The sequence below is a fragment of the Homalodisca vitripennis genome, chromosome 2 (assembly GCF_021130785.1).
Source record: "Homalodisca vitripennis isolate AUS2020 chromosome 2, UT_GWSS_2.1, whole genome shotgun sequence".
In the NCBI taxonomy this organism is placed as follows: Eukaryota; Metazoa; Arthropoda; class Insecta; order Hemiptera; family Cicadellidae; genus Homalodisca; species Homalodisca vitripennis.
The window spans coordinates 4,502,949-4,518,489 of NC_060208.1; the positions used below are offsets into that span (position 1 = coordinate 4,502,949).

General features: G+C 33.8%; 2 protein-coding genes across 2 annotated transcripts; both read left to right on the top strand.

Annotated features, from left to right (window-relative positions):
• The first annotated feature begins 1,885 nt into the window (after positions 1–1,885).
• On the top strand, positions 1,886–3,907 carry LOC124356088 (longitudinals lacking protein, isoforms A/B/D/L-like). The gene is made up of 2 exons (XM_046807254.1): positions 1,886–2,018; positions 2,622–3,907. Exon 2 carries the CDS (start codon positions 2,627–2,629, stop codon positions 2,879–2,881), a length of 255 nt encoding a protein of 84 aa, XP_046663210.1. The 5' UTR covers positions 1,886–2,018; positions 2,622–2,626; the 3' UTR covers positions 2,882–3,907.
• Positions 3,908–13,364: 9,457 nt separating this feature from the next.
• Positions 13,365–15,028, top strand: LOC124356092 (longitudinals lacking protein, isoforms A/B/D/L-like). Its single transcript, XM_046807258.1, has one exon. It carries the CDS (start codon positions 14,723–14,725, stop codon positions 14,954–14,956), a length of 234 nt encoding a protein of 77 aa, XP_046663214.1. The 5' UTR covers positions 13,365–14,722; the 3' UTR covers positions 14,957–15,028.
• The last annotated feature ends 513 nt before the right edge of the window (positions 15,029–15,541 follow it).

Below are 15,541 nucleotides of genomic sequence, written 5' to 3' on the forward strand. Positions count from 1 at the left end.
TGTTCGCGTGTCCGGTCTGCAGCAGAGTGTACAAGTACAAGCGCAGCCTCGCCCAACACCTCAAGTACGAGTGTAACAAGGAGCCTGCCTTCTCCTGCCCTCACTGTCCGTACAAGGCGAAGAAACGCAATAACCTCAAGGCTCATGTACTCATCAGGCATTTGCAATCTTTTGACTAGTCTTCATATTGTGATAACATTGTACCTTTTAGTCTGATTCTTGATCTCAATAAAGTATATGTTGTGTTTTCTATCTTTGCCATTCCATATTGTCTCATTTCATACCTGGGAAGATATCTTGTGAAATTGAATTCACTTTAAACACTCAATTTGGAGTTATTGAAAAATTTAATATGTTGTTTTTCAGACTTCAGAAAGAAAATTGACATAGTCAATTAATCAATTCAATCTACAAAAAACAACTTAAATTCAAGTTAAACTCTTCTCCTGGTAAAGTTAGTTGTCAACTAGAGGTATTTCCAAATGAGATTACGAGTTTTTATATCAAACTCCTTAACATTTTTATAACTAAGCGTATAGCCAGTGAGCATACATTTTACCATCTAGTATTACAATGGAACCTAATTAATTCGAAGTTCAAGGCACAAATGAATGTAAATCATTCAAAATGTTTAGTGAACCACGTTAACATTTCTAATAAATAGAATTTTGATTCAACATTTTCAAATTATCCAGGTTTAATTGAATAAACGTGGTTGTCTCACTTTGTGACCTGCATTGTTCTGTCTGTGAACAAGATATTGTTGAATTCTTGCATCCTTGTGTCTTTCTGCTGCCAGTAATTGAACTGACTTGTTAACGTACGGCTGTTCACACACGAGAGCCTTGTGTTGTAGGCCAGTACGGGAGTGGTCAGAAGTTCGGCTGTGGGGAGTGCGGCCGCAGTTACAAGTACAAGCAGACCCTCGTCCACCACCAGCGGTTCGAGTGCGGCAAGGAGCCCATGTTCCAGTGCCCTCACTGTCCACACCGAGCAAAGCAGAAGAGCAACCTGAAGACGCACGTCATGCTGCGCCACGCGGATGTCGAACGACTGAGTAGAATTACATAAAAGCGGATTTCAGCTGATTGTAAGATGTAATCTGTAGTTCAGTTTTGCGACTGAGGAAGGTGCAGGTTAACCCGAAATGAAATGCCTATCTTCACCCATGTACGGAAATCTTAATGTCATAAACCTGTCGGTTACATTTTTTAATTTAAAAACTGACAGTGTATTATTGTTATCGAATTGGAATTGGTTTATTAAAATAATTTAGAAGGTTAACGAATCCGTTTCATTTTTTATAATTTTTGTTATAAACAAAATAATCAAGTTTAGTTATAGATTTTTTAAATATTTGTACATAAAACAAAAAAATAAATATAAGTTTCCAAATATTTTGTTTTTAATACCTGATATTTCGCAATTGAATTAACCTTTTACATCCTTGATATGTTTTCTATAAATAGTCAGGTGGTTATATCCTTTACTAAACAACAAACTTTTGTATTTAAACTCACTGAATGTCTTTTTGTATTTATGTGGACACATCGTTCCCTCTGTTAATAAACAACCACGAATGGTAATTACAAACCCGTACTCTGTTATTGTTGTATTATGTTGCAAGTTGTTAAGAGCTAGAGATGGAACATTACAGAATCATAGACAAGATGGCTAATTTTGAAAATTACATTTTACTATGAAATGCAGTTGGGTGAGGAATGTATGTCTACTTTGTAACTCCCATCGCTGTGTTAGTATTGAACTGGATACAATGCCTATTTTCACATCGTGTTATTTGGCAGGTTTTGCGTGTGAGCGTTGCAACAGAGTTTATAAGCACCGCAAGACTCTGACTCACCACCAGCGCTACGAGTGCAACAAGGAACCGTCCTTCTCTTGTCCGTTCTGCGCGTACCGAGCGAAGCAGAAGAGCAACTTGCGCACTCACGTGTACACCAGGCACACTGCCGAGCTCCAGCACAAACAGTGGACTCTGTGAAGGGACTTGTGGTTTGGTTTGTCCGATATAAAGGTTATATACGATTGTGCTTTTTTATTAACTTTCCGATTATTTGCCTGTCATTTTCTACCAACTATTTACGGTGTCAAAGCCGAACTGACAGTTCTTCTAGCATTAATGTGCCTGAGTGCTTGTGTGCCACTCCTTTGAGACAGGATTAAAAACTTATTCAGAAATTAAAATCTGATTACTCAATTAATCAATTAATTGGAGAGTTAATAGGCTACTAACCTAGTTATATTGTACAATTCATTTTAACTTTAGAAAACCTTTTTACTCTATCGTGTTGTTGTGTATGTATCTTGTGTATGTTCCTTGGCCTAAAGTATCATTTTAGGAATTTTGGAATAATGCAATAAAATTTTTTGATATTTTTATAAGTTTTCAAAATAATAAGTAAATAATTATGTAAAAGTATGTTATGAATAAAAAACGTGAAAAATTAAGTACATATGCGTAAAAAATCATTAAAATAGTAAAGTTTTGTAATTTAAAATTGTATTATTAGTTAAATTTATTAAGAAAAAAAGAGTTGTAACATGTAATATTTGTTTCGTAGAAAGGAATACGAAAGTAACCTAATCTGTCGTAATTTCAGACTTAATGAAGAACTTCGGTTCAGGCAGCCATACTTGTGAAACTTGCAACCGCTCGTACAAGTACAAGCATGGCCTTGCCCAGCACCAGAAGTATGAATGCGGCAAGGAGGCGATGTTCCAGTGTTCCTTCTGTCCACACAAGGCGAAACGGCGGGAGAACTTGCGCAGTCACGTGGTGACCAAGCATGGACTAGGGACAGGGGACGAGTTGACACAGTTGCTCAATCCTCAGCAACTCATCAACCTGACACTGCCATAATCAGGCAGTGTTGTTGTCAACTCCGTTTATACTGTTCAATTCTATCGGAATTACAAATTTTATTTAGTTTGATCTCTTTACATAGAACAAGTACCGTATTCTTAAATGAAATAAATAAACAATAAATTGGAAAACATATTTTTATAAAAATTAAATCAGTTGATTTTTGTGATATTAGATTAGTATTGTAAATTGATTTTACAGTACAATGATTTATTTGCTGGAAACGTTATGTTGTTTGACATTAGCCATTGTTGTTCATAAAGTGTGCAATTTTATAAATATTCATTACATTTTCAAAATTCGTCTTTTCTGACGTTCTATCTCTATTTAAGGGTTTATTAAAAAAAGTGTGTTATTAAAGTGCTGTTAATATTTAAAAATATCTGGAACATAACACAATACTTCATTTTAAGTGGTAGTAAGGGAGCAAACTCTTTTTGGACTACTTAAAACAGTTTTTAATAAGATATATTTTATTTTATTTAAATTGGAACATTATTTTGTTTGTATCAACATTTGGCTACTCACACTAATGGTAATTTAGAAATATGGCGAACCTGTACCTGCTACCAGCGTAACATTCTAGTCTTTATAATATGTACGTATATTTTAATTTTTATATTTTGAATTAGTAATCAGAGCAATTATTAGTTTTTATAATTTTTTAAGCACTAGCTGTAAATAGTTATTTTTTTGCCACCTTGTTTTCTGACGTGTTGTAGTTAATGAAAAACATATTTCGTCAAGAAGCTTATGTTTTATCATCAAGTACTAAAAAAGGGTCGTACCTACTTTTAACCCGACTTCGATGTATATTGTCAGTCTGTTTGATACAGGTGGTAAATTTTAGTTGTACATTATACACATATTCGGAAAGTTATAGTATCGCTAAAATCTGTTCCTATGTAAATTGGTATGAATTGTTAATATGTATGTGTAAAACAGTAGTTAATTTCTTGACAGTATTATTTGTAAAAAGGTGTTCAACTGCTGTTGTGCAGAATAAAATTGCTTCAAGTATATATGTATTCATAATTATGTATCTTTACCAAACCTTAGTTTCAGTAATGTATTCATTGTTATTAGAGTGTGTACTGCAACATTCGACTTTCGTGTGAATGATTTAAGGAATATTTTCGGTCCTTACTTGTCAAAAGGATAGTTTCGAGTAGTATTATTGCTCTGCGGTCTAAAACACGACGCAATAGACTTTTAAAGGTGATTGCGACTTGTCAGCCTAACCGCATTTAGTGTAGGCCGTATAATCGTTTAGCCTTAGCAAAGCGACAAATTGTATAGTGATGGCGCACTGAATGTTTACTGTAAGGTAATTTTGTTTGAGTCATTTCAAATGTACAGAAAGTTTGTTCAAACAGCTTAAATATGTAAACAATTAAAGACTGTGTGTTTTTAATCACTTTGAAAATCAGAAGAACCGATGCTGAACACTTTTTATTTTGTGAGGCCTTTAAATATCATAAAAGTAAATCAATGTATTATTTTTCCAAGCGAAGTTAGGGCTAAGAAGCCCTCTCTAACACAAATTGGGGACTAACGGTTTAATAGTGACTTCCGACCACTGCCACAGGGCATGCGGACTGCTTGTTTATAGAACTAGCTACCTCGGTTAATGGTTGTATCTTGTGCGCTCTCTTGTCGCTAAAGTGTTCAGTGTTTTCCAGCCCACAACTGTGGACGGTGTGGACGAGCGTATAAATACAAACGTGGGCTCATACGTCACATGATGTACGAATGTGAGAGAGAAGTGAGATTTGAGTGTCCACACTCGTCGTGTGAGTACAGGGCCCGTCGTACCGACACACTGCGTGCTCATGTGGCCGTCATGCACAACGGCGATGTGGCCGCCGTGTCACACTGAGGTGGGTACAGGTGTTTTAGCTTCTTATACTTATGTAGGATAATGCTTGACATTACGAGGGTTTGAGCCTGGATGGCAATTTGTTTTATTTTGTGCGAAAAGTGTAATTTGAGACTGAACTGTCATCGAATCGAATGACTGATGGTCTGAGTATTTTGAAACTGTAAATAGCTAATATTATCAGGTAGTTTTTAAAATGAAATACATTAACCCAATTTGGTAGTACGAACAAAAAAAACTATATGACAAGCATAGCACACGTATCTAAGAACCTAGTTTAATAGCTTAGCCTATTTGTTTATTGTCAGTAATTAGTCAACTCTTGTCCCTAACAAAACCATTAACTTGTTTGCTCCAACATACAGTTGAAATTTGGAAAGTGCATATACAGTATGCCTTAAAATAGTATTTTGATTACATTAATTAATCGGGTCGTTATTATTTATTATGTAAATCATTTTGCTAATAAATTGCATTAACTTATATAGTGGCTTAATAATTTTAGAAGATTTCACAGACAATGTTATAGTTATTTAGCCAGTGGACATATTATAAGCAAACTAATTTTTATACGTGAAGATAATAAGGATTTTATCTTCTTCCCCAGCTATCTTACAATACAGAAATACTTCATTGTATAGTCACAGAATAAATAGTGTTGTTTGAAAATTCCTAAAGGAATTAAACGCAGATTTAAAGAAGATGTTTTGGGAAATGTTGTTACACATAATTCGCATTTATGGCAATTTTGTACTCTACAATCCACATTTCGGTTTCAATTGTATAAAGTAGTATCAAATAAGATACAAACTTACAGTACGTTGACGAGAGATTGGTTGGATTTTACAGACAATTATGTTTGCAACGACTGTGGACGAAGTTACAAGAACAAGAAGAGCTTGAGTCGACATCAACATCTCGAGTGTGGGGAACTCAAGAACAGTTTTCAGTGTCAACTGTGTTCCTACAGAGTGTCGAGAAGGTACAAGCTAAGGGAACACCTTCACCTGAAACACCGAATCGAAGTCTAAGGAAGTTGTGATGTCGGCTTTATAGAATATGTAAATTTGCTGTTTAAGACGTTTAATTTGTCAATTATTAACTTTACTTGATGTTACCATTTAATAAATTATGATCAAAGTCAACATTGACAATTGACAAGGATCCCCTTCTGTAAGTTCGGGCTTCCCTCACCTCTACCTGTATTATCCTAATACGATACAGCTACTTTCTACCTGTGCAAATTGGTTATTTTTTCTGTACATTTCGCTGTTATACGTGTTACTCTACGATCAGTATGCCAGTCTGATCGTGTGTCTTTTAGTTTGCGATTGGCTGAGTGAAATCAGACTAAATATGTCGAAAATTCGACATCTGTTTTTATTAGTCCCGAAATCGCATGACATTAACTGTAATTTTATGAGCAATTAAACACTGACATATGTTTTTAAATAGGTGCAAGTTTTATATTTGTTATAAGTTAGATTTGATGAGAACGAATAAAGTCTAAGGTACGGGTTAGGCATATTTCAGTTTATACAATTTACTTCCGCTGTTGCAATACGTTTTGTTGGAAGAGTAGATTTTGATTTGTTCTACTAATTAATCTAATTAATAACATATGATTTGTGTACAATTATTAAGTTTTTCAAATGTTTCCTTCGCCATACTTCAGTATGGCATCTTTGAGTTCTTTCACTGCTTTCTATCCACTAACATGGTACTACTAATACTTCAAAAGTTGAACTTCTGTGTAGTATTTTCTTTAGATTTTCTGACTTTCGTGGGCTCTTAGCAGCTTTATAAACACTTGTACAACCATGCTTCATTCTAGTATTAAGGAAATTACTATAGAGGAATAAGTATTAAATACCGTACTTTTAATAATTCACATTAATACTGAATCAAAAAGATTTTTTGTAATTGATATTTCCTTTGCAGTTTGATTTTTCCAGTAATTTGAAACATTAAATATTGTAAAACATTTCGTCAATAATTAATTTAGACCTCCCGATCTTCTCCTGCATATCGATGCAAAAACTCAGAAAATTTTATTTGCTGTTTTAAAGAACATTTTGATTCGATGTATCGTACAAGGAATGACATGTATTCTGATGTTTAACATGATAATAATATGCCGAGAAAGTGTTGAATAATGTAACCAACTTTGCTAATCTAGTCGCAATCAACTAATGGCTTTATTTTGGATAAACTAATTGAAAATAAGCTACGTGCAGTTTCTATTAGCAAGGGAGCACCAAGTATCAAGCTTCTCAGAAGAACTAAAGGTTTTTATGAGAAGTGGGATCTAGAAGCTGTAATGCTTACACGATAGGCAGGCTCAACTCATGTGTAAAATGCATTTGTTTGAAGCGTTGACATTTTTCAAATTAAAGGCGATAAGAATCAGTAAGCAAATTTTAATAGAAATAGTAAACCAAATTAAAAAATATGTAAGATGCACTTTTTATGCAGTATTGTCAAGTCAAATACACAATTGTTGTGTCATATTTATTGGTAACCAAGAAGTGTCACTCTGATATAAAGTTATGTACATTAGAAAACGTGTTTTGTGTGACGCAGGGTAGTTATGGGAATCTTGTTCTAGTGCGGCCAACTATGGGAATTATTTGCTGTCAGTGTATAAGGGTTATTTTATAGGGTTCGGGTTTAAAACCCTGAATATTAAATCTATATATTTCACTTTAGATGTAGTAGAGGGTAAACCACCAGAGTAGAAGTTAGCTGGTGACACTACCACGTAGAATCCTTGATGCCCTTCCTGCAGCTGTCCAATTTCCCATGCTTTCGTGCCACCTTTATAATATGTAATGTGATATAACATTTGTCTGACCCGAGTGTGTTTGTAGTGGCGGGACTTCCTGTGGAGAAGAGACTGTACGTCTGCCAGGACTGCGGAAGGAGGTACAGTTATCGTTCAGGACTGTACCAGCACCGTAAGCACGAGTGCGGCAAGACGGCACAGTTCCAGTGTCAGATGTGTCCCTACAAGGCGAGCCGCATGGACACCCTGCGCACACATTACATCAAACACATGAGTCCTGCGCCCTTATAACGATTGTGTGCTGTTGTCAAAACATTGGACTTGTATTTTAAATGTATATAATTATTATAGTTTTAGATTATATTCTTGTTACATTTATCAGAATATTCTTTACATACTTCCAAGAATTCTGAGGGCCTAATTTACACCAAATTGTGTACACAGTATTCTTTTAAATTACTTATCCCTTTTTCTATAAGTTTTTTAAGGGATTTATCGATTTTTAATAAATTTACTCTGACTCGGTGGTTTACTCACCATAACTGTAGTACCAGACCAACTCCCTGGCTAACTACTGTGTTTGTAGAGAAGCGGAGCCACGTGTGCCCAGACTGCGGTAGGAGATACAGCCATTCTGCGGGACTCTATAAGCATCGCAAGTACGAGTGTGGCAAAACTCGACAGTTCCAGTGTCAGATGTGTTCGTACAAGGCGAGCCGCATGGACACTCTGCGTACCCATTATATCAAGCATATGAATAAAAAATTAAATTAACTTCGTTCCTTCCCCTATACATGTTTCTATCCTATTTCCTACTCTAAAGTATGACTTAATATGACTTTGGTGGTGCCAAAGTAAGTTATTAGCCATGAAAATAGTTAATTATCTTCATCATTTATCCATCGGGTCCATTTAGCTTTTCGAACATGAAAAGAGAGTAAACATAGATGGAAGAATATAGCCAGCATTAATTAACAGTTTTCGGAAAGGTGTCATCACTTAGGCTAATTATTGCAAATTATGATTGTATTGTATGTTATTGTTCTTCATTTTTGAGAACAACTGTAATATATTCCATAATACATCTAACACGTAAGAAATTCCTTGAGTAGAAATACACCAAAGCTCAAAGTATTAGAGTTGTAATGACGGACAATCAGGACGGAGTTTTATTTTAGTTTAACTTAAGTAGCTTGAAAAATATTTGGGGGATTCTTCTTTTTTCTTATACTATTTTCCGAGTAAAAGTTATTTGTTTTTAATCACAAGAAACAGTTTCAATGACTATTTCAAAAATGTTTTAAACTTTAAAGGAAACTCAACTTTTTGAAATATGGAACTTAAGTATCGTGTTAAAAACCACGTTATTGTAATCCATATATACACGATACTTAAGTATCGTGTTAAAAACCACGTTATTGTAATCCATATATACACGATACTTAAGTTCCATATTTCAAAAAGTTAAGTTTCCTTTAAAGTTAACTACTACATATACTACTATATACTATATACTACTATATACTATATACTAATATATACTACTATATATACTACTATATATATACATTAAACTGTATAAATGGCAATAGCCTTATTTAATTTCAATAAATATTGAATCACAAAAAGTACTTGCTCCGCCGGGACTCGAACCCGGATCTCTCACTTGCCGGGTGAATGTGCTACCATTACACCACAGAGCGCTTACTTTTTCCGATTCAATTATTTTGTATTTGGCCTTATCTGTCACATATGCGTTTAAATAAGCAAACTAACATATGATCGGAAGACCAAATACCTGTCAAACGACTTTTATTTACATTAAACTGTATAAATGGCAATAGCCTTATTTAATTTCAATAAATATTGAATCACAAAAAGTACTTGCTCCGCCGGGACTCGAACCCGGATCTCTCACTTGCCGGGTGAATGTGCTACCATTACACCACAGAGCGCTTACTTTTTCCGATTCAATTATTTTGTATTTGGCCTTATCTGTCACATATGCGTTTAAATAAGCAAACTAACATATGATCGGAAGACCAAATACCTGTCAAACGACTTTTATTTACATTAAACTGTATAAATGGCAATAGCCTTATTTAATTTCAATAAATATTGAATTACAAAAAGTACTTGCTCCGCCGGGACTCGAACCCGGATCTCTCACTTGCCGGGTGAATGTGCTACCGTATATATATATATATATATATATATATATATATATATATATAATATATATATATATATATATATATATATATATATATATATAATATATATATATATATATATATATATATATATATATATATATTATATATGTACGGCTTAAATTAATTGTATAAGTAAACACTGCGTTTTTTGTATAAAGTAATTAAAAATAATTAATGATCATTGCATTGATAAAAAAGTGACAGATCTTATATTTTTATTGAACTGGCATTGAAAGAAGCGAAGACAAAGCGGTGAGTTCTTTACGAATTGAAATATCAAACTTGAATTTAAAATACAAGTGAACCACCAGTCTTATTTAAGAATTATCAGGAACATGATTGTTGCCTTTGAAACTTAAATGAGGTAGTAATATTTTATCGTATTTCCACCTATAACAATTTACAAACATTTTAATTTGTAATATTGTATATTTTGAATTTATTTGATTTTTTAAATCTGATTACGCTGTAGTCTTAGGTAATTTTAGTTCTCGTTCTCTTTTACACTAATATTTCTTAAATCCCGTATATTACAAACTCACGTGGTTTCTTAGGTATAAAATGCACTTATTATGTATATGATATGCGTTAATGTTTGTGGGCTAATCCCTGTGTGTCCTCCAGTCCTGCAGGAGAAGCGCTGTCACGTGTGTCTGGACTGTGGGAGGAGGTACAGTTATCCCTCAGGACTCTACCAACACAGGAAACACGAGTGTGGGAAACTGGCTCAGTTCCAGTGTTCCCTGTGTCCGTATCGGTGCAAACTTAAGGGAAATCTTAAGATCCATTATTTCAACAAGCATCAGCAGTTCTGGGACCAGCAGACAGCGACTTCACCAGCCCAAACTGCGGTTAACGAATGAATATATCACTCGTTCTTGTTCTTATGGACTCAATATGGCTGCCCTTTCTTTTTTTAGTAATTTAACAATTTTATTAACTAATATCCTTGTTATTTATTTTTGTCTATGGACTGTTTTTCAGAGTTTAAATTATTAATTTTTGCTATCGGGTTTACACGATTTAATACTGATAAGCTATTTTAATGTGTTCTTTTATTAAAGGTTTAATTCACACAATTGAGTTTTTGTTCTTGAATCCTCAAAACGGGTGTTATATTATAAGGGTCATGGAATTTGTGCTTTTGTTTTGTAGTTAATCGAAACTAACAACTGAATGGATTGGTTTTTGCATATTATTATAATTATTAGCCTAAGAGATTAGTAGTCGACATAATTATGTTCACTAATAGGGCTCTAGGAACTATTTCTTTTAATGCTGTTGTGTATATATTTACAGTTCAGGTACCAAGCGGAGTCGTGGGATTTCCTGACAGTAGCCTATTATAACAGTACTTTATAAGGGTTCTGATTTGGAACGTTTTATAATTTTGTAAACAACCAATTATTTGATTACATATGTCTGTTTAGTATTAGCTACTTTCAGTCAAGTTTTTAAGTGCGTATGAACTGACTTGATTGCGAAACAACGTTTTTCGATTTACTTTTAACACGCTGTCTCGTTTAAATAACACTTTTAATTTTAATAGTACTAACTATTAAAACGGTTTTTTTAATGTTACAAGCTGTTTTCTATCCAATAGTCAAGAAATGTATGACCAATTGAATTGAATTACACTTTGGCTTATTTATTTCTTGCATTTTTATAAATAAAAAATATAATCTCGGCCAAACAATGAGGCGGTATGGGCATAACAGCGGCACTAGAAGGGGTGGTGTAATAGTATGTTTCCAATTTGTAATTGCGTTTCTGTATTCTCTTACATGACTGGTTCAATTGATTTGAAAAGAAATAACGCTATTGCAACTATAGATTTTAGATACAACTGGAATAATTTGAAGTTAACATAAACTCCAATTTTTAAATATAAAAGTATTTTATTTATACGGAAATATAACAATTTACAAGGGTTGAGGTAAGAGAAGAAAATTTTGCTCTTTTCATATTTTAAAATAAGACTACGGTGTTGTGTATTTTATATACCAGTGCTATTAAAAATTAAAAATGTGGTACTTGTATATTATTTATTTGAATTTTGTTTACTGCAATAAAATAGAATTTTGGTTTGTAAATCAATCCAACTCGTGTAATAATTAAATATGGTCGCCATGTATTGTTCAATATGATTTTGTGTTGTTTTAGTTGTGGGTGTTTTGAAAGAGCCTTCTTGATTCTTTTAGCTTGGAAATGCACTAATCTCTTATAAATTTGTGTATAAGAACTAATAAGTGAAGCGTAAATCAGTTAAAGTAAACGCATGTCTTGTTATTTGAACATTTCCCCATAAAAAGTAGAATGGATTCTAGAATTTTGAGTGTGCACGAAATGATTGTAATTGATTCTTTTCAGCCGTATGCATTAATTTCAATAAACATTCAAATAAAAGTAGTTTGACAGGCATTTAGTCTTCCGATCGTATGTTAATTAAACAGTTTAAACAGGTCATTTTAACAGATATAAACGGCAAAATACAAAATAATTGAATCTTAAAAAGTAAGGGGACTGTGTTGTATTGGTAGCGCATTCACCCGGCATTTTAAAGAACCCTGGGGTGTATTGTTTTACTAGTGCATATTGATTTTTATCATTACTTTTCTTGATAAATAAAATGCTCATGTTGAAGAGTTTATTTCACAAGTGTATTATAGATTTTTAAGTTTCATAAGTTTGAATTGATGGATAAAACATATGTTCAATAACTTTGCTTACCTATACAACTTTAGAATAGTTTTAATCTTAAAACTGATATAGATTGAGTATAAATAATTGTTCATGTTGTATTTTTATAATTATTATTGATGTACTGTTGTCGATTATGACCACAGAATTTATTATTGGTACTTTTTCTGTTCTTCTTGGAGATAGATGTGGGTGGACAAAAGTAATGGATAGAGTAAAAAAATGGGTCGTTGCATTAAAAAAATAAATACTTGAACCCTACACCTTCTGCTTCCTAGCCTTGAAACATTTTATTTGTAGTGTTTCATGACCAGAAGAATTTCCACAACCACATTGATTGTTGGTTTTGTTATTGTTATGTAGCCACAACTTTGTCCATTTAATCTTTGCTGTATACTTCATAGTTTCCAACATCCCTTCAGTGTGCATACAATTTGGAAAATCCGACATCGAAATAAAATTTAAATGGCAGCTAATTTATATTAAGTATATCTATTTCAATTTTTTAAAATTATTCATCCCTAAGAGTAAACAAAGATTGTTTTCGACTTAAACAAAACGTGTTTTTGAAAACAACGATATATTTATAATACAAACAGATTTTTATACATAATTTGTCTAAAATTACATTCTGCGCCACTAACGTTTCTGATTTGTAGGTTACGTATGTTCGCTTTGCGGCCGCACATACAAGTACAAGAGCGGATGGTACCAGCACCGGAAGTACGAGTGCGGCAAGCAGCCGAACTTCCTGTGTCCTATCTGTCCTTACCGGAGCAAGCAGAAGAGTTCACTCAAGATACACATAATGGGAAAGCACGGTGTCTTCAGCATGGATATGCTCAATCAGACTGGAGCTAGCAAACCGGTTGTGTCCGATAAAAAACGGTTTGACTGAAAAATAACCGGTTCACCAAACAATGTTACTAGATTAATCCCGATTTCGTCAAAATATAAGCTAACTTAATCGAAGATTGAGTCTGTTTGTTTGGATTTAGAACGGTGTGATGTTAGATTTGGTTTAGTGGCAAACCAAACCGGTTGACTGAAGAATGAATAGACTCAACGAACAGTTTTCAATGAAACCAGATATTGTACTCTTGTGATTCGTTTACAATGAAACCAGATATTGTACTCTTGTGATTCGTTTACAATGAAACCAGATATTGTAGTCTTGTGATTCGTTTACAAAGTGCCTTGCCTAGAATGTACTACATCATTATCATATTATTTTTAGGCACTTTTACCTGGACTACTCGGTGTTATGATTAATTGTATATTATTTGGTTTCCATCATATTTATTTGTTAATAAATCATAAATACAACAAATCAGTAAATTCTTTCTTTCATAGTACTTTTCTTCAAGTAAGTAGTAATGCGTAAGCAGTAGTGATAAGCAGTCATAATTTATGGTGCTTATCAAATTTAATTTATATGTTATTGAACACTAAGTGTTGGGCAGTTCACTGATAAGCAGTCATAGTTTAGGGTGCTTATCAAATTCATTATTAACGGTTAATTCATTATTAACATTATAATTAACGGTGCCTATCAAATGTAGTTATATGTTATTGAACACTAAGTGTTGGACACAACGCATCGTTATACCACCAGTCAGGGTTTACAATGGTCTCACATTAAGTGCGGTTTTCTGTCTATACTCTGACACCACGCATCGTTATACCACCAGTCAGGGTTTACAATGGTCTCACATTAAGTGCGGTTTTCTGACTATACTCTGACACAACGCATCGTTATACCACCAGTCAGGGTTTACAATGGTCTCACATTAAGTGAGATTTTCTGACTATACTCTGACACCACGCAACGTTATACCACCAGTCAGGGTTTACAATGGTCTCACATTAAATGAGGTTTTCCGACTATGCTCTAACACCACGCATCGTTATACCACCAGTCAGGGTTTACAATGGTCTCACATTAAGTGCGGTTTTCTTACTATACTCTGACACCACGCATCGTTATACCACCAGTTAGGGTTTACAATGATCACATTAAGTGCGGTTATATATCTTATGTAGACACTTTTAAGTGGTCCCTTCTTCATGAATGATAAGATGATTGTGAGAGAAAGGAATCAATAATTCATTAATACTTAATTAGAACTCTATTAGACCGTAAAGATTGCTAAATATAAGTTATTTATTTTTGATGGTGTTGAGTATATAGTTTTATTTGAAATTGTTTGCCAATTTTGCTTTCGGAAATATTCTGTAAATGTCACAATAGTGTAGCTATGACATTGTGTGATTGTTCAGTAACTGTTGTTATTACAGAATCAGTGGAGAGCAGCCAGTTCAGATGCGACCAGTGCGGGAAAGTTTACAAGCACAAGTGTAATCTGTTGACTCACAGGCGCTATGAGTGCGGCACCGAGCCCAGATTCCCTTGTCCCTTCTGTCCTTACAGGGCCAAGCGAAGAACTCACCTCAAGGGCCACTGTGCCCTCAAACACAAGGTCGCCCTTTAGAGTTGAACAGTGTAACCGATAAGTTCCTCTGTTCGTAACGATGTTCAATAAAATGCAATTAAGATTTCATAACAATAGTAAAATTTATTAATCCCTTCTATTTTACCTCTTAATACTAATGTCTGACCACTATTGCTTTGTTATTATTATACACACATTGAGTATCTTTATTTAAAAATGACGTTTTAGATGTTTAATGCCTTTTCGAAGTAAAACGTTGTACACCATAAGGAGCTTTTAAGTAAAGACCATTGTATTGTTGAAGAAGGGTTGGCCGCGCAGAATATTTGATCAATGGATGTCACAATATATTCCTAATGGATATAAAAACATTTATACAGGGTATAAATTAGGTCTTAATACGCCAGCATATATTCCAAAATGATTGCGCTATCGATGTAAAACGTCACTATACTTTTTCATATACTTTTCAAAGGGGAGGTAGATGGGGTCACTTGAATTTTCAAATTACAACCACTATCTTGTGATATGTCATTTGAAAGGTAAATTAAAAAGAAACACGATAAACGATCCTTACGCACATCTAAGGCTGTAAATTAAGTCTCAATACGCCTGGGTATATTC